Here is a 26,231-nt window from a genome sequence, read left to right as displayed (position 1 = left end):
TCGCGCCCTCCCGCACGGACGGACATCGGGCTAGCGGGGCGGCCGGCGGATTGGCCCACCCCCAGCACGTATGGGCATTCCGGGAAAGCAGCGCACTTTTCAAATTCGGGCTGGCGGCGCGCTTTTCAAATTCACTGCTTTCCTGCACCTCTTTCCTGCCACCTTCTTCCCCCCCCGCCCAGGAAAGAGGTGCAGGAAAGCAGCGAATTTGAAAAGCGCGCTGCTTTCTCGAAATGTCCGTCTGTGCGGGGGGGGGGGCGAATCCATCGGCCACACCGCCAGCTCGAGAGAAAGAAAGAGAACCCCCCCGCACAGACGGACATCAGGCTGGCGGCGTGACTGGCGGATTCATCCCCCCCGCACGGACGGATATCAGGCTGGCGGCATGGCCAGCAGATTCACCCCCCCTCACAGACGGACATCAGGCTAGTGGCGTGGCTGGCGGATTCGCCCCCCTGCATGGATGGACATCAAGCTGGCGGTGTGGCCAGCAGATTCACCCCCCCTCACAGACGGACATCAGGCTGGTGGCTTGGCCGGCGGATTCCCCCCCCCCACATGGACGGATATCAGGCTGGCGGCGTGGCCGGCGGATTCACCCCCACACATACACAGACGGACATCAGGCTGGCGGATTGCCCCCCCCCCGCACACACACACGGACGGACATTGGGCTGGCGGGCAGCCAGCTTTGCTGACCAGCACAGGGTTCAAAGCCTACTTTCTGGGAAAGCAGCACGCTTTTCAAATGTGCTGCTTTCCTGCACCTCTTTCCTGGGCGGGGTGGGGGGAGGCGGCCACCTTCTTCCCTCCCCCTGCCCAGGAAAGAGGTGCAGGAAAGCAGCACATTTGAAAAGTGTGCTGCTTGGCTTTGCTGGCCGGCATGCCCTCCCCTTGGCTCTGCCTCCCACCGCCACCGCGCAGCTCACCTCAGAAGCCTTGATGCTTTGCTAGCCTGCACGGCGCGGGGGAGGAGGCAGAGTAGGCCGATTCAGGGCCCGTTGCCCCCAGCTCCAGGGGGCAGCTCCCAGCACGGCGGCTGGGGAGTAGGCCAACGCCTCCTCCGACGCCGAGGGGAAGTGGAAGGGCATGGGAGGAGATGGGTGCAGCCGACAGCAGAGCCCAGGAAGCCGGGGCTTTCTCTCCCACCAACAGCTTGGGAAGGGCGGATCAGCTGTCTGTCAGGGAGAAACCTGCTCCGTGCCAGCTTGGAAAACTCTGGGCTGTTGTTAAAATTTGCCTGCGCTATAGCGCGCTGCGCAGCTTACAGGGAACTATGCCGGCCTTCATGTATTTGAATTTCTATTCACCCTATTTATTCCGCATATTCTGCATTAGTGTATAGACATTTGACTCCTTTTTGGTTGACCCTGTGTTTACTTTCTACATAACCAATGTTGTGCCTGTGTTCTCCTACTTCCTTAACCACCTGTTTGATTAGTGCACATGGTCTGGCACTTACTATTAAAAGCTTGATTTTGTGTGACAGCACGGTTGATATTCTTACCTGCCCAAACATCTATGTTATATGCACTGATAACTCTATTAGTTTTAGATTGCTGGGGATAGAAGTGATGTGGATATTTGAGATCTATAAAGAATACATACAGTTGCCGCCTTATTTTTGTAGGCTAAACCTTGCAAGACACAGTCAGAGGGCCCAGGAACGATATAAAATGAAGCATATGTAAAAAACATCAACGTTTCTGTTGCTCTCAAATGATTCAATTTCAATCCAATCTAATTCTGTAATTTGATTTCTACCACATATTCTGCATGACCCAGAGTAAAGATATGCTATATTCTGCATATTGCTGTCATCGCATCCAGAACCCACAAATGACATCTTTATGTAGATATTAAAGAGAATGGGCAAGTGCTATGTGGCATTTTATATTCCAATAACTCAATTTCTCTTCCTGCAACCCAGATTGGACCCACTCAAGTAAGAAGGAATTAACTATTGAAGAAAACTACTGATCCCTAGACTTCTTAAGCAAGAATACCATATTAGTAGTTTTGGGTGTTTCTGAAATATCTAGCAAGATAAGGAACTATGCATTTCCTCCATCCAATTTCTGCTACACAGTGACAAATGTAATTCTTCTTCCATATTCTGACCTAACCCAAACGGGAAAGAATTCTCAAGGGCCTTTGTATCTTCTATCCTACCACTTTCTGTACAATATTGCTCCCAAGGTATAAATTGAAGATTGGATTGGCTATACATGTGTATCATCATCATCATCATCATCATCATCATCATCATCATAGCCATTGTCTAGTGCAGGATGAAGATCTCTTCCACATGTTTCCAAGCAATATGATCCTGAGCTTTCTTTTGCCAATTGGCCCAGAATATAGTATTTGCTGATATATTGATCCATCTTGTTTTAGGTCTCTTTTGTGGATGCTTTTTATCAAGCAGGATCATTTCTATGACTGCCTTGGTCCACATGCCATCGATTCTTCTTGTTATGTGACTAGCCTATTTCCATTTCAATTATTTTACTCTCTTGATGATATTGTATACTTTCATTTGTTCTCTAAGCCACGTGGGTTCTTTCTATCTTCTCTTGTAATACCAAACATGAATCTTTCCGTGGCTCTTTGTGACACTTTTAGCTTTTGTATCGATCATGAGGTTAGTGTCCATGTTTCACTGGCATATTTTAGAGCAGGTAGCCTACACTGATGGGAAACTTTTCTTTTCAGGCATAGGGGGAGATTGTTCTTGAAAATTATGCTTAACTTGTCAGATGCCTGCCAACCATATTTAATGCAACGTTACATTTCCTTTATTGCATCACCTTCCATTGAGATCTGTTGGTCAAGGTATACACTGAGTGCACAATGCTTCATTGCATGCATTGAAATACTCCACTGCATGGCTAGCCAGTGAAGACCTTACAGATTAAAGAATAATGAGATGCCCCCTTCCTCGCCTGACCTAAACCATATTGAGAACTTATGGACCCTTCTTAAACAGGAGATTTACAATGAAGGAAAACAGCACACCTCTCTGAACAGTGTTTGGAAAAATGTGGTTGCTACTGCACAAAAAGTTGATTGTCAACAGATCAGGATGGGTTCTGGATTGTGTTATTGCTGGTTGGCTTAGGGATGAGCCATGCAGGCTTGCTCACTTTGCACATGCAGCACTATAAAAATGCTTCTGCGCATGCACAGAAACAAAAAACAACATGGCGGCGCCAATGAGGCTGCTGAGAGAACCGGCTTGAGGATGCAGCAGGCCTGGGTTGCTGCCAGTTACAGTGACCCAGGCCACCAAATTACTGTCTATTCTATAGAACCAGTTGGAACCAGTAGGAGCACACCTCTGCAACAGATAAAGATACTGACACTCCATGAATGGAAGGCTTATGATGAAAAGGTAAAAGATTAAGTGAACTTGATAGGACTGGGCATTCACTCTACACTAGAGGTACTGAAAATGGATGATGTGGTAGAGTTGGTTTTTCCATCGACCAAAAGCTGAAAGATTCTGTAGCAAAATTTTAGACACAGTAGCCCAATGCATCACAAACCATCCAAACTTACGCATCAACAATAATTTTAGTAATGATGAAGTCAAAGAGTTTTACAATGTGGCCTAGTGCCTTCCGTCCCCTGTCCTATTGTCTCTCCTATATCTCCTATATCTTCTCTACTATATCTCTATAAACTTCATTGTATATTATTGTGTATTGGACAAAATAAATAAATAAAAATAAAATAAATAAATAAATAAATAAATAAAATATCAATACGAAACACTAATGGGTGGCTTTAATGCAAGAATAGGAAGCACAATACCTGGAGAAAAAGTGACTGGCAATTATGGAAGTGGTGAACAAGATAATAGAGGTAACAGACTAGTAGATTTTGCTGAAGGACAGAAACTTTATACTGTATCATGAAATCATTTTACAAGAAAAAAATTAGCAGAAATGGACATGGATGAGTCCATCTGGGTACCCAAGTGAAATAACTATATTATGTCAAGTGATAAAACCGTATTTTGCAATTCATATTGTCAACAATAGTTTTAATGTTGAAAATGAGCATAGAATGGTTCAAGTTAAAGTGAAGATAGACTTCAAAAAGAGCATATGAAAATGACAAAGTTAAAAAACAAAAAAACAAAAATGTTAGAGGAGAACAGGTTTTTCTTATACAGTATTAATCTGCCAATGTTGCTCTAGTGCAAGATTTAGAAGAGATGAACATTATGGACTAAAATGAACAAATAGTACAAAACATCCTTCAATCTGCTACATCTATAGCACCACCGGAAAACCACTTGGTACAGTCAAACATTTCTAATTAAATTAATGATTTAATGAAAAAATGATCAGGTTTAACTAACTTTTTGTCATATTTCACATTATACAATGATATCCCAATGCAAATTATTGAATTCAATAAGCAGTTCTTCTAGTTGAGCATCCATTTTCATTGTTTGTAGACTGTTCCTATGCCCAAAGTCCAAAGGCAGCCTTAGCACCTTCTGCCTGTGGGCATGGTTTACTTAAAATGATGAACTTTGAATTCCAATTTCTAATCAGACATAACTAAAATTGACCAGCCAAGGTCAGAAGTGGTTTTAACTTGGCCAAAACTACACACGTGTATTGAGAATGCTTTTCTCTCAGAACAGCAGAGCAATCTAACTAATACCAAAAAACATAGCACTCTGGAAAATAAGATGTTCTTCCAACAAATGAAGTACAAGCAATTGGCTAAGAAATCAAAAATAGAGGAGCAATAAATGCTAAGAGTATCAAATTATTTTTCGGTGGAATGTTAAAATCTAGCCATAAACACAATCACAAATACTTTCCTTGGACGTTATTTCTTTTATCTCTTTTATAAAGGAATATATTCATTTTATCATTAAAACAAAGTGAGATGGATAGTGCTTTGCTGTTGTTCTCAGTGTAGTCTAGTATTCCAAATTATTTACTTTAAAAAGACAGTAGAGGCATATAGTTCAACTGTAACCTGTTTTATCCTTTATATACAAAAGAATGGGGATGAATGGCTAATTTTACTGCAGAGAAACTGCCTGCTATGAATCATAAATGCTCCTTTAACTTTGTGCTTCAAACAGGCTGATCAAAACATTGCTGCAATTCCCTTATACTGACAGAAACGATTAATTGTTCTTCCTTTTGCTTTTCTTTTTGCCTCGCTCATGTGAGCTCTAGGCAGGGGGGGGGGCAAGCATTTGCATTATGATTTAAAAAGCAAATTAAGTATTTTCAGCAGGGTTGGCACAACTCTTGTTTTACTGAGAATTACATTGGCATTGTTGAAATGGCCTGAAGGATTAGGGAAGAAAGGGTTTTGGAAGACAAACAGAACAGAAGCAGCTTGGGAGCACCAACTGAGTGTACGTAGCACTCCAGTTCCCTGTAGCATATTCAGGTGACTAGGAAAAACATGTATATTTAGATGTGTTTGAATTTCACAAAGCACTCCTGATTTTGATGTTATCAGAATTCACTTGTCTGAGTCATAGATCTGTAAAAATAAAGTGCTGACCCATTTCTAAGTAAAATACCACAGTGCCGCATTTTGTATTTCTTGTTCATCTGTACAATTTGCAAAATACATAAATTTTATTTAAAAGAAAAAATGAGGTGACAAGACCCTAAATATGAATGTGAATTTGCATCAATTAGATTTGGATATGTATCATGAAACCAGTGGAGATTTACATCTACACCCTACTAATATGGGATTGCTTTGCTAATGTGTATAATGAGTGACAATTTAGACTGCAGTGAGACAGAAATATAAGAAAACAAGAAGGAAAATGACAGAACAGAAATACATCCAAGCCAAAGACATGTTAATCTACCTTGCCCCATTTATTCCTTTGGATCTTCTCTAGATATGATTCGGATGGGTTTCACTTACCTTCCCTACCGTTTTACATTGCATCAGAAGTGCGCATGCACATCATGTTGAGGAAATTACCTGCACGCGTAGAAGCCTTTGCGCATGCACAAAGGGTTCTTTGCCAGCTGTGACAACCGGAGGATCAGTTCGTGGGCATTGTCAGCCAGCCATCGCCACCGGTTCGGGCGAAGCGACCCAAACTGGCAGCAACCCACCACTAATATAATTCAAACCAGACCCAATTCAGTGAATTAAAATGCTTTGCCCTAATAAATTATATGAATAATAAATGTATATAGTTGAAATTGTAAAAACCAGCTTTGGTCCTATGAATGTCATGATATTTTTGCAATATCTATGTAGCCATTTATGTAAAGTCCAGCAAGCTATTTTTGCATGCATGGCTATGTTCATTTGCATATATTTTTTATTCTTCATGAAGATATAAAGTTGAAGGTCAGATATAACCTTCACAGTCATTTAATGTTCTCTATATCAACAAAAATGAGGACTACATCTCTATCCCATTATTATTTAACTTCTGCATAAATGACTTTGTAGGATAGAAATACAGATTTTTACCCTCGGAAGCCAAAAGAGAAATTGGAAGGTTTTTCACCCTTTCTGAAATAGAACATCTCATGCCTCCTTTATTATTCCAAGTATTTAGAGAACTCCATTGGCCATCCTTAAATTATTGCAAATAAAGGAAAATGGTGGCATAGCTATTGCCCTCAAATAATTCAAAACAAATAATAATAATAATAATAATAATAATAATAATAATAATAATAATTTATTAGATTTGTATGCCGCCCCTCTCCGAAGACTCGGGGCAGCTCACAACACAATACACAATGTACAAATCCAATATTAAAAAAACAGATTAAAACCCTTATCATAAAAATTAATCACACAACCCAAGCAAACCATACATAAATCATAGTAGCTAAGGGGAATATCAACTTCCTCAAGCCTGGCGACATAGGTGGGTTTTAGGAGCTTGCGAAAGGCAAGGAGGGTGGGGGCAGTTCTGATTTCTGGGGGGAGTTGATTCCAGAGGGCTGGGGCCGCCACAGAGAAGGCTCTTCCCCTTGTTCCTGCCAGACGGCATTGTTTAGTCAACGGGACCCGGAGAAGGCCAACTCTGTGGGACCTAACCGGTCGCTGGGATTCATGCGGCAGAAGGCGGTCCCAAAAGTATTCTGGTTTTATGCCATGTAGGGATTTATAGGTCATAACCAACACTTTGAATTGTGACTGGAAACTGATCGGCAACCAATGCAGGCTGCGGAGTGTTGATGAGACATGGGCATATTTGAGGAGGCCCATGATTGCTCTCGCAGCCGCATTCTGCATGATCTGAAGTTTCCGAACACTTTTCAAAGGTAGCCACATGAAGAGAGTGTTACAGTAATCAAAGGTAGCCACATGTAGAAAGTGTTACAGTAAGCATGCGAGGTGATGAGGACATGAGTGACTGTGAGCGGTCCAAATAGGGCCGCAACTGGTGTACCAGGCGAACCTAGGCAAATGCCCTCCTCGCCACAGCCGACAGATGGTGCTCTAATGTTAGCTGTGGATCGAGGAGGATGCCCAAGTTGCGAACTCTCTCTGAGGGAGTCAGTAATCCCCCCCAGGGTTATGGATGGACAGATAGAATTGTCCTTGGGCGGCAAAACCCACTCCGTCTTGTCAGGTTTGAGTTTGAGCCTGTTGACACCCATCCAGACCCTAACAGCCTCCAGGCACCGACACATCACTTCCACTGCTTCACTGACTGGACATGTGATGGAGATGTACAGCTAGGTATCATCAGCGTACAGATGATACCTCACCCCATGCCCTTGGATGATCTCACCCAGCATTTCATGTAGATATTAAATAGCAGGGGGGAGAGAATCGACCCCTGAGGCACTCCACAAGGGAGAGACCTCAAGGTCGACCTCTGACCCCCCACTAACACCAACTGCGACCGACCGGAGAAGTAGGAGGAGAATCACTGCAGTACAGTGCCTCCCACTCCCAACCCCTCCAGCCCACTCCCAACCCCTCCAGCCGGCGCAAAAGGATACCATGGTCGGTGGTATCAAAAACTGTTGAGAGGTCAAGAAGCACCAGGACAGAGGGCAGTCCCCGCCAGAGATCATCCATCAGCGTGACCAAAGCAGTTTCTGTGCTGTAGCCAAGCCTGAATCCCAACTGTTGAGGGCCTAGATAATCGGCTTCTTCCAAGGACCACTGGAGCTGGAGTGACACCACCTTCTTGACAACCTTCCCCATAAAGGGAAGATTGGAGACTGGACAATAGTTATTAAGTACGGCTGGGTCCAGGGAAGGCTTCTTGAGGAGGGGGAGCACAAGTGCCTCCTTGTAGGGAGCCGGGAAGGATCCCTCCCCAAAGAAGCGTTGACAATCTCCTGGACCCAGCTCTGTGTCACCACCCTGCTGGCCAAGCCAGCCAAGAGGGACACAGATACAGCAAACAATAAACAGGTGGCGGAACTCACAGCCCCAATGGCCTTGTCCACTTCATTAGGTGTCACCAGGTCAAACTCCTCCCAGACAGGTGGATAAAGATGAGCCCCAGTCACCTCGACTGACTTGTTGTCAGTCGACTCTGTTATCCAATTGGAATCAAGGTCCGCCCGGATCCGAGCGATTTTATCAGCGAAAAATGTGTTAAACTCCTCGGCACTGCTCTGCAAGGGCTCCCCAACTCCCCCCTGATTAAGGAGGGAGCGGGTCACCCTAAACAGAGTGGCCGGGTGAGATTCCGCTGATGCAATCGAGGTGGCATGATATGCGCATCTTGCCGCCTTGAGTGCCACTTTGTAAGTCTTAATGTGAGCTCTTACAAGTGTTCGATCGGACTCGGATTTACTTTTCCTCCATCGCTTCTCTAGACATCTCTTCTGGCGTTTCAACTCCCAGAGTTCCTCGGTAAACCACGGAGCCCTCCAGGGTCTAGTGCCACAGAGAGGTCGCAACGGTGCAATCTGGTCAAGAGCCTCCATTGCAGCCCTATTCCAGGCCACGGCAAGAGACTCTGCTGAACTGTGGACAAGTGAATCTGGTATAACCCCAAGCGCCCTCTGAAAGCCCTCTGGGTCCATTAGGCGTCTGGGGTGAAACCACCTAATTGGTTCCGCCTCCCTGCATTAGCACAGAAGGTGCATAGTCCAATCCAAATTTTTAAAAGCTGAATTGTACCTTTTTTCTTTGTTGAATTTATAGCCAACTTATTCCAGTAAACTCTGTGTGATTTTACAAAATTAAAACAGCAAAAGATACTAAAAACCCAATCTACTCACGGAGCAAAACTCTACACACACCTGTCAAACTCCTGAAGCCCATCTGACCATCAAACCCAAGGCCTATTAGTGGGGAGCTAAGGTTTAAAGATTATGCAGGTCATGCAGATCTCAAAAGAGGATAATGTTTATAATCTCTCTTACATTTAAACAAATTTTAGATAACTGCAATTTATGCCCATTATTTCTGATCCTATTTTGGGGCCTAGTGGAAAATAATTTCTGAACATTTGAGTATCCTTTTGTATATCTAACCAATAAAATCATGACTTCCCATAATTATTTTTAATTTCTGTTTGAATAACCCAAGTTCCATTGGCTATCCTAATAGAGTATACCCAGTATTGGGTTCCTACCTGAACAGCGGGGAGTGGGGACAGCACACCGGTAGCGGAAATGGAGCTGCATGTGCAGCTCCGGGTGACTGGTGGACGCATGTGCGTGTTGGAGCAAGATTTGGCTTCTGTGCATGTGCAGGAAGCAAAATCTTGATAGAGGACATGTGCAAGCATAAGATTTTGGCTATTTTTTGCTTCTGCGCATGCATGGGGGGAAAATTGCCAAAATCTTACATTCCTGTGGGTCTTCTTGCAGTATTTGCTTCCTGCGCATGTGCAGAAGCCAAATCTTGCTCTGACACATGCTTGTGCCTGCCGATCACCCAGAACTATGCCCGCATCAGCATCAGTAGCAGCAGTCAGTTGGAACCTGAGTATACCATCTACATTACCCTCCTTTGAGCCTTTTAAAACCTGTCAATATTCTGTAATATTTTCTTTTATAATGCAGCCCAGAATAGTGCTATTCTTTTTAGCAGCTGGCTCATACTGCTGCCTCAGAGGCAACTTGTAATCAGTAATTTCACCCAACTCCTTCTCAAAGTGCTACTTTCAAGTCATGAATTCTTCAGTAATTGTGTTCTAGATATTTTCCTTATTTTCTTGCATTTTGCTTGGTAAGGGAATGTTGGTCTTTTCAGCCTATTCTTCTAACCTTTTGTAATCATGTTATGTCATGCTAAGTATTGGCTAGAAGCAAATTTGATATACAGCTTATTAATTTCGTGGCAATTAATCAGTGGAAAAACTTGCCTCCAGAAGTTATGGATATTCCAACACTAGAGATTTGAAAGAAGAGATTGATCGGACGACCATTTGTCTGAAATAATATAGAATTTTCCTGATTGAGCAGGGAGTTGGACCTCCAAGGTCCCTTCCAATTCTTCTCTTTATTCTGTTATTTCCTAAGTTTCCAACTAGGGCTGCATTTCTAAGTTGTGATCTTACCCATCAATTAATGTTAACTTTATTTTTATTTTAATTTTAATTTTATGTTTAACTTACTAGTCACCTAGTGATGGTATACAAATTCAATTAATAAATACATGCATTTAATACTTTATGTTGCATCATTTTTATGTTTTTGTCTTAAAATTAGTTTTTGATACTATTAGACATGAAGGATAGTAGTTCTAATTGTTAATTATACAGATTTATGTTGACTTCTGCTGGTTTATGATCATAATTAATCATTTTTATTTATTATGTAGTCATCAGCCTTTGCTTTTCTTTTTTACCTGAATAACAATGTCTTTCTTTGTTATGCCAAAGGCTGGAAGCTCTGATTTCACGATGGTAAAAGGATAAAAAGTGCATAGAAAAATATAAAACAAACAATAGTTTATACATTTCAATTCTTCTTCAATCAATAGAAATTGGTTGCATAAAGCATAATCCAAAATTTACTTACCCTTTAATAATGTTTCTTTTCTGCACAGTGGAATATTGGCTTATCTAGCAAAAGTTGCTTGAGTGCATTATTACAGAAATATAGTTGATTGTACGCTTCTCAAACTTCAGTGACACAAACATACTGTTTCATCTTCTCTTTTTTCGAATATAAAGACATTTTACAAATAGATAACAATCTCTTATTCTGGATACAATCCTTTTTATCAGGAGTTTGTTTCCAATTATTTGAAATAATATTATTTTCCATGCCCAAAAAGGTAAACATTAGTATGAAATAAACAATACCATGTTTTAAAAGTATACTTCAATATCATGTGAATTTCCAGATACTGCAATGTGTCTATTCCCCAAAATTCATTAATATAGCAACCTGAAACCAAAATTAGATCACATTTGAACAAGACCAGATTATATGAGTTAAAGATCTGTCGGATTTCTTACAAATAAAAATCTGATGGGCCTACCATATCTTATTTATTTATTTTTATTTTATTATTTAGATTTGTATACCGCCCCTCTCCGCAGACTCGGGGCGGCTCACAACAGAATACAACAATTCATGACAAATCTAAATTATAGTTTAAAATATTTTTTAAAAAACCCATTTACTAAGCAAACATACACACAAACATACCATGCATAAATTGTATATGCCCGGGGGAGATGTCTCAGTTCCCCCATGCCTGACGACAAAGGTGGGTTTTAAGGAGCTTACGAAAGGCAAGGAGAGTAGGGGCAGTTCTAATCTCTGGGGGGAGTTGGTTCCAGAGAGTCGGGGGCGCCACGGAGAAGGCTCTTCCCCTGGGGCCCGCCAACCGACATTGTTTAGTTGACGGGACCCGGAGAAGGCCCACTCTGTGGGACCTAATCGGTTGCTGGGATTCGTGCGGCAGAAGGCGGTCTCGGAGATATTCTGGTCCAGTGCCATGAAGGGCTTTAAAGGTCATAACAAACACTTTGAATTGTGACCGGAAATTGATCGGCAACCAATGCAGACTGCGGAGTATTGGTGAAACATGGGCATACCTACCGTGTTTCCCCGATAGTAAGACACCCCCGATTGTAAGACGTATGGGGGGTTTCAGGGGGGTCGGCTAATATAAGCCGTACCCTGAAAGTAAGACGTATGTCTTACTTTCGGGGAAACACGGGGGTATTGCGGGGGGGAGGCCGATGACGTCGGGAAGACCCAGGGAAGGTTTCTTCGGCCGTCCAGCAGCTGATCTGCTCGGCAGCATGGCAGCAGCCCTGGCGGCGGTTCCCTCGGCAGCGCGGTGGCAGGGAGAGGCTTGCGGCTGCCGAGCAGGTGGGAGAGCTCGGCGGCAAGGCACAAAGGATTTCCCTCGGTGCACGCGTGGAGCCGCAGACGCGTGTCGGGGAAGCGTGTGTCTGGAGGGGAGGAGCCACTCTGCGCAGTTGGGCAGCAAAGGCGCTCGTCCCAGCAACCGAGTCCTGCCGAGGCTCGGCTGCAAGCGGCCAGCGAGACCGACCGGCTCCGAGGCGAGCGGCCGGAGCTGCGCCCTCCTTCGCCCGCCTCCTTTCCGGCAGGCAGGCGATGCCGAAGACCTCCCCGAGCCAAACCCACGTGGCCGAGTCGACGGAGCGCGCGGGGGAAGCGCCGAGCGCGCCAGGGAGGCGAGGACTTTTCGCCCCCCGCCTCTCCCGGCGTCCAGTGCCCCCTACCCCCAACCCCCCCAGCCGGCGCAGAAGGATACCATGGTCGATGGTATCGAAAGCCGCTGAGAGGTCAAGAAGCACCAGGACAGAGGATAAACCCCTGTCCCGGGCCCACCAGAGATCATCCATCAACGCAACCAAAGCAGTTTCCGTGCTGTAACCGGGCCTGAAACCCGACTTCTGGGGACCTAGATAATCGGCTTCTTCCAAGGACCGTTGGAGCTGGAGTGCCACCACCTTCTTAACAACCTTCCCCATAAAGGGAAGGTTGGAGACTGGACGATAGTTATTAAGTACGGCTAGGTCCAGGGAAGGCTTCTTGAGGAGGGGGCGCACGAGCGCCTCTTTATAGGGTGTTGGAAAGGATCCCCTCCCCAAGGAAGCGTTGACAATCTCCTGGACCCAGCTCCGTGTCACCTCCCTGCTGGCCGAGACCAGCCAGGAGGGACACGGATCCAGTAAACAGGTGGCGGAACTCACAGCTCCAATGGCCTTGTCCACTTCATCAGGTGTCACCAGATCAAACTCTTCCCAGACAGGTGGACAAGTACGGGCCCCAGTCACCTCGACTGACTCATTGTCAGTCGACTCTGTTTTCCAATTGGAGTCGAGGTCGGCCCGGATCTGAGTGATTTTATCAGCGAAAAACATGTTAAAATCCTCGGCACTGCTCTGTAAGGGCTCCCCAACTCCCCCCTGATTAAGAAGGAGGCGGGTCACCCTAAACAGAGCAGCCGGGTGGGATTCCGCTGATGCAATCAAGGTGGCATGATACGCGCATCTTGCCGCCTTGAGCGCCACTTTGTAAGTCTTAATAAAAGCTCTTACAAGTGTTCGATCAGATTCAGACCTACTCTTCCTCCATCGCTTCTCTAGACGTCTCTTCTGGCGTTTCAACTCCTGGAGCTCCTCGTTGAACCATGGAGCTCTACGGGGTCTGGCGCCACGGAGAGGTCGCAAAGGTGCAATCCGGTCAAGAGCCTCTGCTGTAGCCTTGTTCCAGGCCTCCGCAAGAGACTCCGCCGAACTGTGGACCAGTGCATCTGGAATAACCCCAAGCGCCGTCTGAAAGCCCACTGAGTCCATTAGGCGTCTGGGGCGGAACATCTTAATTGGTTCCGCCTCCCTGCGGGGAAGGATTGGAGCCAGGAAGTCAAGCCGTAGTAGAAAATGGTCTGACCATGACAAAGGCAATGCTTCTAAGCCCCTTAGTCTCAGACCATTACTCAATTGCTCGGAGAGGAATACCATGTCGGGTGCGTGTCCTCCCTTGTGAGTCAGACCCTGTATTACTTGAGTCAGGTCCATGGCCGTCATGGTGGCCATGAACTCCTGTGCCAGTCTAGAGGCTTCACCGAGTGACGGCAGGTTGAAGTCCCCCAAGACAATAAGTCCGGGGAACTCCACCGCCAACCCGGCTACCTCCTTGAGCAGCACAGGCAGGGCTTTTGACACGCAGCTGGGAGGCAGGTACGTGAGAAACAAGCCCACCTGAACCCCTAAGTCCAACTTCATCAAGAGAGACTCGCAACCCGCAATCTCTGGAGCAAGGAGTCCACGTAGGCAAAGGCACTCCCTGGCTATAATAGCCACTCCTCCCCCCCTTCCCTGGGGTCGAGGTTGATGCCATATCTGAAACCCGGCTGGGCAAATTTCAGAGAGAGGAACTCCTCCCTCTGGGCCCAGCCAGGTTTCAGCAATACATGCCAGGTCGGCCTCCTCATCCAGGATTAATGGTAGACTGTCTGTCCTTTTGTAAACATTCTTTAAAGGGTCTACCATTTTAGTCGTTTGTTCATTTTCACTATACAGTACAGTATTGTGTTTCTGTTTCAATAGGGTTTACTGATGGATATTTGTGAGATTGAAAAATGCTTTCTCAGTTTAGTTCACTTTTATAGCACACATTTATTGATAATATGACAGATATATTACACATACACATGTAATAACACAGAAGTAAAACACTATGGTATATATGTGATCAAGTATAGACAATAGTTAAGCATAGAGTTGTATCAGAAAGTTATTTGAGAATAAATTATTTGCAGAATTGGGCAGCATACAAATCTTGTTAAATAAATAAACAAATAAGTTAGTAAATAAATAAGTATGTAAGTAAGTAAATAAGTAATACTGTTCTGCATTCCCAGTTATAATTTTGTCAAAATGAAAATGAATAGTTGAACTTTAATTTAAATAAACTATTTGAGAAAGAGCAATTCAGATACAATTTTATTTAGTTTTATTGGTTTACAAACCATTATCACTGTCCCCTGAAGAACAATTGTATAGTTAATCAAGGTTATACACAAAAATTGTTTAAAATTAAATGTTAAATGTCAGTTTCTCAGTTGACAGGCAATTTGAAATCTCTGGTAGATCTCCAAATTCTATTCAAGTTCATTTGAGAAAAGAATTCAGATAGTGTGGGTGAGCTCTCTCTCTTTTTTTCTCTCTGAATTAAAATTATTGTACATATGCTTTAATTCTAAGTATTGGTTAACCCCCCCCCCCAGTATTATGAATTATAAACAGTATTTCTTTGCTTATAGTTGTAGATTTGTTTCTATTTTCCTGTTCCTTTGTAGGTGGATTTATACATGTCATATAGCCTTTGGCATGTTTATGCGTGATAATCTTTATTATTTTTTAATTACACTTGTGCCATATGCTCATCCAGATGGCCCTTACTTATATGGTACTATAAAATGATGTTATTTTAGAAGATTTAAGTATTGATGGAGAACTTGCAGAATTTATATTTAGTTGTAAAATAAGCCATAATTGTACACACACACACATAATTGTACACACACACAAACCTTTGTAAGGAAAGGGTTCCCTTTCCTTGATGTGACCAAAGAAGAGAGCACAGATCTACCTGTTAATATTGTTTTTTCCATATTGCTGATCTCCACCTATGGATTGTTTGTTTGACTAATTTGTATCCTGTCTCTTATTCAGAAGCTCAAGACAGTTACACATAGCACTGACTTCTTTCCTTTTGTTTCCCAGCCATCCTGTATGATACTGCAGAAAGTCACCATCCACCCCTCTCCTGGAAGAATTAAATATTTTGAGGATATATTTTTTTTAAAGGCTAAATGAGAAATGGACAAACATGTTTTTAGAGACAGTCCTTTGTAATAGCCCTCAGCAGATTCAGCATTAAGAGATAAAGAGCTTATTGAAAGAAGCCAAGTATCTAGGTAGCTCTATTCATAGGCAAAGCAAACTCTGCAGGCAGAAATCCATTCAAGAGAGGATATTTTGACATTCCCTACAGTGAAGTCTGAACAAAAGCAGAGTGATAGGATTAGTCCTCACTCAAGATCCAACACAGGAAAAAGCCATTAAGCCACAATAGGAATTATTGCATCACCCTTAGAGCAGCTGAAACTTCAACTTAGCTCAGGTGAACACATAAGATTTTTACTTTGTCTATAAAGCCAACTATGACCCCTATATAACGTCTACATGGCCCCATGGCGGTATGACAACAGCCAAGAGAATACATGTTCTTGCATAGGAACAGAAACCTCAAGTGAAAAGAATAACTCCCACACTCTCAACTCCATGTGGTCAGCTGCACCAGAATCACAAAGGTGGTTCTGTTCATCAGTAAACCATATTTCCAATCAGCCTCCATATTTCCAATGTTTTTCTCTCTGCTTGGAACTGAATAGATATTTCTTCCCACAATAGGTTGGGTTAAGACTGCGTTCTTCCAGTGACAGTTCAACACCTTAACCAACATTTTGCAGGGACCAGTGTTCATACATCCAGAGAATGCTAGCATGGAGAAAGCTGTATTTGAATGTCCGTGATAACAATTAATTACAGAATCAAGGATAGGATCAGGAGGCACACAGCCTTGTTAACACGTAATTTATTTGCTGCTTATAAATACAGTCATACCTCGTCTTAAGAACCTAATTGGTTCCAGGGGGAGGTTCGTAAGACGAAAGGTTCATAAGACGAAACATTGTTTCCCATAGGAAACAATGTAAAGTCAATTAATCCGTGCAACCAAAAAAAAAACCCCCGCAAAAAAACGCTGCCGCCCGGCTGTCACCTTTTAAAACAGCCTGGGGGCTTCTCAGCGACCTCCCGAACGCCGAACGCCAAACCCGAACTTCCGGGTTCGGCGTTCGGGAGACCGCCGAGCAGCCCCCAGGCTGTTTTAAAAGGTGACAGCCGGGCGGCGGGGCTTCCCAGCAGCCGCCGAACGCGGAAGTTCGGGTTTGGCGTTCGGCTTCGGGAGACGGCTGCGAAGCCGCCCGGCTGTTTTAAAAGGTCACAGCCGGGCTGGGGGGCTCCCCAGCAACCTCCCAAACCCCGAACTTTTGCCGAACTTCCGGGTTCAGGGTTCGGAGGCTGCTGGAAAGCCGCACAGCTGTTTTAAAAGGTGACAGCCGGGCTGGGAGGCTTCCCAGCAACCTCCCGAACCCGGAAGTTTGGCAAAAGTTCGGGGTTCGGGAGGTTGCTGGGAAGCCCCCCAGCCTGGCTGTGACCTTTTAAAACAGCCGGGCGGCTTCCCAGCAGCTTCCCGAAGCCGAACGCCAAACCCGAACTTCCGCGTTCGGCGTTTGGAGGCTGCTGGAAAGCCACGCGGCTGTTTTAAAAGGTGACAGCCGGGCTGGGGGGCTTCCCAGCAACCCCCCGAACCCGGAAGTTCGGCAAAAGTTCGGAGTTCGGGAGGTTGCTGGGAAGCCCCCCAGCCCGGCTGTGACCTTTTAAAACAGCCGGGCGGCTTCCCAGCCGTCTCCAGAAGCCGAACACCAAACCCAAACTTCTGCGTTCGGCGTTCAGAGGCTGATGGGAAGCCCCACCGCCCGGCTGTCACCTTTTAAAACAGCCGCGCGGCTTCCCAGCAGCCTCCGAACGGTTTAGAAAAAAATTGCCTCTTCTTACGAACTTTTTTCGTGTTACGAACCAAACCCGAACTTCTGGGTTCTGCGTTCGGAGGCTGCTGGGAAGCCCCGCCGCCCGGCTGTCACCTTTTAAAACAGCCGAGGGGCTTCCCAGCAGCCTCCCGAACTCCGAACCCGGAAGTTCGGGTTTGGCGTTCGTAACACGAAAAAAGTTCGTAAGAAGAGGCAAATTTTTTCTGAACCCCGGGTTCGTATCTCGAGTTGTTCGTAAGATGAGGGGTTCGTATCTTGAGGTACCACTGTATAGCATATTTTATTATAAATGTTAATAAAGAAAAAACAGGCAAACAATAAAAGTACTGAGTTCTTGGTGAAAACAAATATAAATGTAAGCTAAAAGTGCGTAATTTCTCTATTTAAATTTTTGAACGGAATGTCATTTTATTTATTTTATTTATTGGATTTATATGCCGCCCTTCTTTGAGGACTCGAGGCAGCTTAGAACATATAAACAGCAGTGTACATCCAAATCCAATTAATTAAAATTAATAATCTATAAACATCAAAAAACAATTAAGATGCTCTCATACCCATTCAATCAGCAAGCTCACAATACATTTGTTGGCTGGGGGCAGTGTCTAATGACCCCAGGAATGGCAGCATAAATGAGTCTTCAGACTCCTATGAAAGGCGAGGAGGGTGGGGGCTACATGAATCTCCAGGGGGAGTTGATTCCAGAGGGCTGGGGTTCCCACAGAGAGGCTCTTCTCCTAGGTGCTGCCAAACGATATTGTCTAGTTGATGGGACCTGTAGAAGGCCAACTATGTGGGACCAAACCGGTCGCTGGAATTCATGCAAAATAATTTAAATTATTAGAACTTTAAATGTGCAGTTAATTTATTGAAGACAAAATCATTTAAATATATTGATTTATATTTATTGTTTTCCTTTATATCAAGTATGTTTTTCCTTATTGTACAAGTTCAAAGAGTCCAAAATGTACTCATTTTACTGCTGGCTACCATTTTATCATGGTGCAATTTTTAAAAGATACTGATATTTTTTAAACAGTAAGAACATATTTTTGTAAGTAAAACTATAACCCCCAGCAAGCTTAATAGGATATAAAATAGATATTAAGTTTCATGTCACTTTTTAGAAAATATGAATATGCAGTTGCAAATCCAATAAAACACATTTATTTCATTAGAATTAGTACAAAAGAACTTCATAATGGATTATGCTCAAAATTCTATAGGTTTTTAAAAAGATTAACCAGTATCTATGCAAGAGATAATACTTTAGATACTGTGGACAAATATTCTGTTTTTTAAATTCTGTTTTTCAAAATTCTATATAAATGCACATGTATGAATATGGTTGTATAATTTTATAATGAGTAATTTTCATTATGTCATGTTACATTTCAGTGATAAATGACAAATTTTCTCCAGTTAAAATATATCTTGGTTCCCAAATCTTAAATCTTTTAAAAAACATGGCAGTTGTACAAAAATAGAGGCACACATTTCTTGATAGTATATAAAGTTGCCTCATTATTTTAACATATATCCTAGGATCTATTTTGAGGGCTATTTAAGGAATTCAAGAGCCCAATGCAACACCAAGCTTCGAAGCTCTTGAATGTTTCGAGTGCAAACTGAAATATTAAAACTCTGAATTAGAATGGAAGATCCTCAGGATCTGAATAAAAACTTTGTGAAACTATTAAAACTCTGTAAAAGTAGTATCTTTTAAAAATGTATTGTTTATAAAAGTCACCATGCTATAAAATCCTACTTTAAAAAATAAAGTAAATAAAATAAAAAATGTTGGACCAATATACCAATATTGGGGTGGCGCAGAATGTTTATTTCTTCTTGAGGAGGGGGGGGCGTAACAGAAAATAATTGAGAAGCACTGATATAGTACAACGTGAATGCTAGATTGTAGGATGAATTTAGCACACTAATTTCATGCTGCTTTAGTAAAAAGATCTAAGTATTTTATAAAATATATCTAGTGCTTTATACAAGTTATGACTTTATGTTTCTCCCTTCTTGAAGATGGGTAACGAGCTAATGAAATAGGAATCAGTTCTCGTTTTTAGTACAGCTCCCCCGGACATTCGCCAATCTTTTATCTTTCCTACCTTTTCTCTCTGTTCTTTCTATCTTTTTCCCTCCTTCTCTCTACCCTTTCCCTACCTACCTCTTTCCCTCCCTCTTTCTATTTTTTAAGTTTGTATTTTGTTAATTGATATGTTATTTGATTACTTTCTATTGTTACGACCATTATTTTCATGTTTTGTATACGATGTTGTATATTGTATTATTTGTATAATAATTTTTTTTTAAAAAAAGATTTGTTTTTAAAAACAAAACACATTTTTATGTTTATCATACACCCATATTTATATGTGTGTGTGTGTAAAATTAAGTTGCAAAACTTAATTCAAAAAGACGAAATACTTGTCCACTTTATCTAAACTATTGTCTTTCTCACAAACAGTGATTAATCCTTTTAAAAATCTATAGAATTTTGAGTTTGATTCTTTATGAAGTTCTTTTATACCAGTTCTAATGAAATACAGGTCGTCCTCAACTTACAACAATTAATCTAATGACTGTTCAAAGTTACAACGACATTGAAAAAAGTGACATGCCCATTTTTCACACATGCCTGTTGCAGTATCCCCTGGTGACATGATCAAAATTCAGATGTTAGACAACTGACACATATTTATGATGGTGCACTGTCCCAGGGTCATGTGATCACATTTTGCGACCTTCTGACTGTTGTGTATATTCCCTTGCAGCCTGAGGAATGTTCAGATTCAGAGGAGGAGGGTGATTTAGAAATTGTAAATTTATCTGATTTAGAGGCAGATGGCAATGTTAGTTATGACCACGGAGCTAATGACATAGACATGAGTTTGGATGAATCAAATGGGGGAGATGGCAGATGGATTGATTCTCATTTTAGATGCTACCGGTATCAGAGACGAGTAGAAGAAAGAGGGAGGAGATATTAGAGTTAGAGAGTGAGTAATTAATTAATCAATTACCTCACATCCGGGTGTGAACGGAAGAAGAAGCTGATTCTGTTCAATCTTGTCCTCCCAAGATGGATGCGTCCACAACACGTTCCGGAGAGTAAGCTAACAAATGTGTGATTTGTTACCTGCTTTTATGGCTCCTGGCTAGCACTGATTAGCCCATAAATTTCAGAATGACTTGTGGAATGTTTGGATGTTATTTCTGAGACAATTAGCTTAACTACTAAAGAGAGAAATGAGAAAGAAAATTACTGCATGAGAAGATGTATAAATGGGAGAAGAAGGAGAAATAAAGAAGATGTGTTTTTTACAAATATATGCCTTTAGCAATCATTTATTCCAATTATTATCTGAATTAGCCTGAAACCAGAACAATTACAAACAATGTTCCCTCTAAATTTTTTTCGGTGTGGGCAGAAAAGTATAGTGTCTGAGTGACAGTCCCTTTGGGACTGGGCGGCATAGAAAAATAAATAAATAAATAAATAAGAAAAAAATTCTCTTCTTTTTTTATTAAAAGAAATTATTAATAAAACAAAACCAAAATCTATTACTATTATTATCTTCTCTTTTTCCATCCCTGTCTCCTCCCCCGTGTGTGTGTGTGTGTGAACTCTTGAACCATTTCCAATTAGAGGTGAGCTATTGGAAATGGTTCAAGAGTTCACACACACACACACACAAACGGCTGGGTTTTTTTTTCTCTGTTATTATTTGGGTGCTTTTTACCATACGCTTTAAATCAAGAGTCATTTCTCTCTCTTTCTCTCTCCCCCTCTTGCTCTTTCTCTCTCTCTCTCTCTCTTTCTCTCTCTATTGCTTTCTTTCTCTCTCACTCTTTCTTTCTTTCTATCTCTCTTGCTTTCTTTCTCTTCTCTCTCTTGCTAGTTCTCTCTATCCCCTTTCATCTCTCTCTCTCTTTCTCTCTTGTTTTCTTTCTCTCTCTATTGCTTTCTTTCTCTTCTCTCTCTTGCTATCTCTCCCCCCCCCTCTCTCTTAGCACCAGCATTGGGCAGTAGCCCTGGAGCGGCGGCAGGGTGATCAGCTGTGAGGCGGCGAGGGGGCTGCGAGAGCGCTTTCTCTGAGCGCTTCAGGAACGCTTGCCCTGCCTCTAACTGCAGCCCCCTTGCTGGAAGTCTGGGACGAAAGCGCTCCCAGCGAAGGGGCTGCGAGAGGGGCGGGGCGGGCATTCCCGAAGCCCACGGAGAAAGCCCTCTCTCGCAGCCCCCTGGCTGGCTGGCAGCGTTTTTGTCCCGCAGCCGCCACCGCCGCGAGAGAAGTCGCGCCCCAAGGCAGGAGGCGGCGGAGGAGGAGAGGGGGCGGATCAGGCGGGCGGGGGGCAGGGCTGACCGTGGGGAGGCAGGGGCGGCCGCGGCTCCCTTTCCTCCTACTGCCGCACCTCCCCGCCCCCATGGAAAAGGGCGCGCACGGGGTATTTTGGGGCACGCACGCACGCAGCTTACGGGGAACGGTGCTGACAAAGTAAATGGGGAAGCCAGGTTCACTTAACAATCATGTTGACCTCTGCCAATTCCTAAGAGGTCAAGAATCATGTATATAAACATTGTTATATCTTTGTATACCACCAATAGGTACTTGACAAAACAAACAAATAAACAAATAAATAAATAGATATTCCTAACAAATGCAGTGATTCAATTGGCAGGAATAGTCCTAAAATGAGGCAAAACTCACTTGACAAATATTTCCCTTAGCAAGATAAATTTTAGGCTCAATTGTGGTGGTAACTTGAGGATTACCTGTAATGTGATTGGATTTGCAACAGCATACAAGTAGTCTTCAACTTATGGCCATAATTGAGTACAAAATTTCCATTGCTAAGCAACACCATTGTTGTGAGTTTTACCTCACTTTACAACTTTTCTTGCCATAATTGTTAAATAAATTATTGCAGTGTTCAGTTAGAAACACGGTTAAGTGAATATAGCTTCCCCATTGACTTTGCTTGTCAGAAGATTGCAAAAGGTGATCACACAATCCTGGGATACTGGAACCATAATAAATACATGTCAGTTATCAAGCATCCAATTTTGATCACTTAATCATAGGAATGCTGCAATAGTCACGTGTGAAAAATGGTCACAAATCAATGATTTTCAGTTGCTGTTATAACTCTGAACAATCACTAAATGAATGATTGTAAGTTGAGAACTGTTTACATCCATGTTTACTCAAATTACCAAATGTTGAAGACCTTAATTTTAATTATAAAAATACATTCTTTACTGTTTAAATAGTATTCAACTAGAAATTGTGTTTGTAGCTTACCTAGATTTTAAAATGTCTATCTTCTTTTCCCATAGTCACATGATCCAGACTGTTCCTTTTGATGATCCCCGACTAGACAATTGCCAAATTATACCTCCAGCACCTCGGAAAGTAGAAATGAAAAGAGACCCAATTTTGGGATTTGGTTTTGTGGCTGGCAGTGAAAAGCCTGTTGTTGTGCGCTCAGTAACACCAGGTATGATTTCTTTTTGTATATATACATATAAAAATTAAATTGAATTTTTACAGACCAGATATGATTTCTGCATTTGGCTAACATTAATCTAATTGTTATATTGATTCCTATTATGAAAGCTCTTCTGCTGATAAGTTTCAATTAGTTAGTGTGTTCCAGTCTTGTAGTCTCCAGATGCCTTGCGACTAGAATTCCGAGAATTCCCCAAAGCCTATGACAACAGTGCCTGGAAACTCTATCCAAATACATTTAGAAGACATTGTACTAGGGAAGGTTGACATTCATTATTCTATACTATTTTGTTATACAAAATGGAGAATAGTATAAGACAGCCTCTGTAGCCAAAATTCTTTGGTTTGTATCATACCTGTACTTTAGTAAGCTAGAGTACTAACAGTGAAGAAGAATGCAAGCAAGTAAACAAACAACTTCTTCCAGAATCTTTCCACAAGGGCCTGGAGTTTGCTGGACTCCAACTAGTTTTTTTTCTTGCTTTGCTGTATTGAGGGCCTCTGTGACCAATTAGCCATATATGATTCTAAAGACTGAAGAGCAAAACCACAATCAAAGCCACAGCCAATGTTGATTCAAGTTGATTTTCAATTTGGTATTGCAGAATAATGCACATTCATTTCATTGATTGATGATTGGTTGGTTGATTTGTCCATTACACAATGAGGGTTTTAGTGGGTATACACATAGTAAAATACATAATGGAGGTTATAGAGGATATACTCATAGTAAAATATATCTAAGAAAGAATAGAAGAGAAGATATAGGAATAAAATATATCAATGAAAGAATAGAAGAAGAGATATAGGAATAGAAGAAAGGTATAGGAGATATAGGAGAGTAATAGGACAGGGGATGTAAGGCAGTCTAGTACACTTGTACTCGCCCCTTACTGACCTCTTAGGAATCTGGAGAGGTCAACCATGGATAATCTAAGGGTAAAATGTTGGGGGTTTGGGGATGACACTGTGGAGTCCGGTAATGAGTTCCACACTTCGACAACTCGATTACTGAAGTCGCATTTTTTACAGTCAAGTTTGGAGCGGTTAATATTAAGTTTAAATCTGTTGTGTGCTCTTGTGTTGTTGTGGTTGAAGCTGAAGTAGTCGCCAACAGGCAGGATGTTGCAGCATATAATCTTGTGGGCAATACTTAGATCATGTTTAAGGCATCTTACTTCTAAGCTTTCTAGGCCCAGGATTGAAAGTCTAGTCTCCTAGGGTATCCTGTTTCGAGTGGAAGAGTGAAGGGCTCTTCTGGTGAAGTATCTTTGAATAAGGGTATTAATGTCTGAGATACGATATGGGTTCCAAACAGATGAGCTGTATTCGAGGATGGGTCTGGCGAAAGTTTTGTAAGCTCTGGTAAGTAGTGAGAGATTGCCTGAGCAGAAGCTAGGTACGATTAAGTTTACAACTCTTGAATCCTTCTTGGCTATTGCACTTAAGTGGGCCTTGGCACTTAAGTCTTTTGTTATTAATATACCGAGGTCTTTAACCTAGTGGGGGTTATCTGTGATAATTTGATTATTCAGTTCATATTTGGAGTTCAGATTCTTTTTCCTAATGTGTAGGACAGAGCATTTGTTGGTTGAGATTTGGAGTTGCCATGTGTTAGACCACTCAGAAACAGAGTCCAGGTCTTTTTGGAGAGTAGTTGTGTTATCGGTGGTGTTGAAGAGTTTTACATCATTGGCGAAGAGGACACAGTTGCTTGTGATGTAATCGCAAAAGTCATTGATGTAGAGAATGAAGAGCGTTGGTCCCAGTACAGTACCTTGAGGAATACCGCTTTTAACAGGGGCGGGGGTGGATATGGTGCTTTCTATTTTGACCACTTGTTGTCTGTTTGACAGGAATGCTGTAATCCAGCTGTGGAGCGAGCCATAGGATTTGAGTTTTAGGAGTAGTTTGTCGTGGACCACTGAATCAAAGGCTTTGCAGAAGTCGATATAAATTGCATCTATAGATTTCCCTTGATCTAGATGAGTTGTCCATACATTTTTGCAGTGGAGGAGCTGCAGGTTACAGGATAGTTTTTTTCTGAATCCAAATTGTTTGTTAGAGAGCAAATTATTAGTTTCTAGATGAAGAGTAATTGATTTGTTTATAATTGATTCCATGACTTTGCATGGGATGCAGCATAGTGATATTGGTCATAAGTGGTCGACAAAAGAGGGGTCTCCTTTTTTGAAGATTGCTTTCGACCATAGCTTAGGAAGGGTGCTGGTTCTGAAGGATTTTTTTTAAATTATGCTTAGTGGTTCAGCTATAGCAGAAGAGAGCTTTTTAAAGAAGTAAGCACATAGACCGTCTGGTCAGACTGATAGAGAAGGTTTAAGGTCGCATAATGCTTTTTCAACTTGGTCTTCAGTGAAATCTATTTGGGTTAGGTCGTTGAAGGAGTGTGAGGTGCGATTGATAAAATTGGGGGATGAGCCATTGCTGTCAACAAAGACAGAGCCAAATAAATAGTTGAGGAGGTTATCTTTGGATAAATCATCGTGGTATTCTTTGTTGTTAGGTCCTTTGAGAGGTGGGATAGGTCTAGAGTCTTTAAGTTTGTTGTTGACAAAGTTGTAAAAGGCTCTATTAGATTTCATGCATAGGAGGTTTTCCTCTTGTTTGCTGTAGTAGTTAAGGCATTCTGATTTTATTTGATTGCAAATGCAGGTTATTTTTTGTTTGTTTGTGGTAGATGTTAGAAGTACATGAAGTCTGATAATAATTTTCATTTCTAGTAGGAATATGTTAAAGAGGTCATCAGTAGTGTAGCATTCAGAGAATAGAGTTTTACAGTTTAATGGTGAGAGGTGGGCTTCAATGTGTTCATAGTTCGCTTTTTTGAAATTGAATTTTAGTGTCGCATTATTTGAGTGGATCATAGTGTGACTTAGGTTGAGACTGAAGTTTATCATGTTGTGGTCGCTGTTGGAAAATGGTTCTTTTATTTGTAAGCCATATATTGCCCTTTTGCTGTTGCAGAAGATGAGATCCAGATAGTTATCAAGTCTAGTATTGTTAGTTACTAGTTGGTCGAGTCCCAGATAAATGACAGTATTACTTCAGATCACAGAGAAGGAGAGGAAGGTAGTCCTTTTTTACTTTTTGCATTCTACATTTTTGGAATTCAAGGAGAAAGGGGAGATT

The 26,231-nt window shown here is 42.3% G+C and overlaps 1 protein-coding gene across 6 annotated transcripts in view; it reads left to right on the top strand.

The window, feature by feature from the left end:
• The window catches only part of FRMPD4 (FERM and PDZ domain containing 4), a 295,945-nt gene that overhangs the window by 204,207 nt on the left and 65,507 nt on the right, over positions 1-26,231 (top strand). For 5 of the 6 annotated variants that reach the window (XM_070750807.1, XM_070750808.1, XM_070750811.1 and 2 more), the window contains one exon: positions 22,910-23,070. In XM_070750807.1, the coding sequence (XP_070606908.1) occupies positions 22,910-23,070 (161 nt within the window). Of the gene's footprint in view, positions 1-15,043; positions 15,083-22,909; positions 23,071-26,231 lie in introns of those variants that run through there. The other variant, XM_070750810.1, reaches the window with a different exon arrangement.

The sequence above is a fragment of the Erythrolamprus reginae genome, chromosome 4, assembly GCF_031021105.1.
Source record: "Erythrolamprus reginae isolate rEryReg1 chromosome 4, rEryReg1.hap1, whole genome shotgun sequence".
Lineage (NCBI taxonomy): Eukaryota > Metazoa > Chordata > Lepidosauria > Squamata > Dipsadidae > Erythrolamprus > Erythrolamprus reginae.
This window is presented reverse-complemented; position numbering and strand designations above follow the sequence as displayed.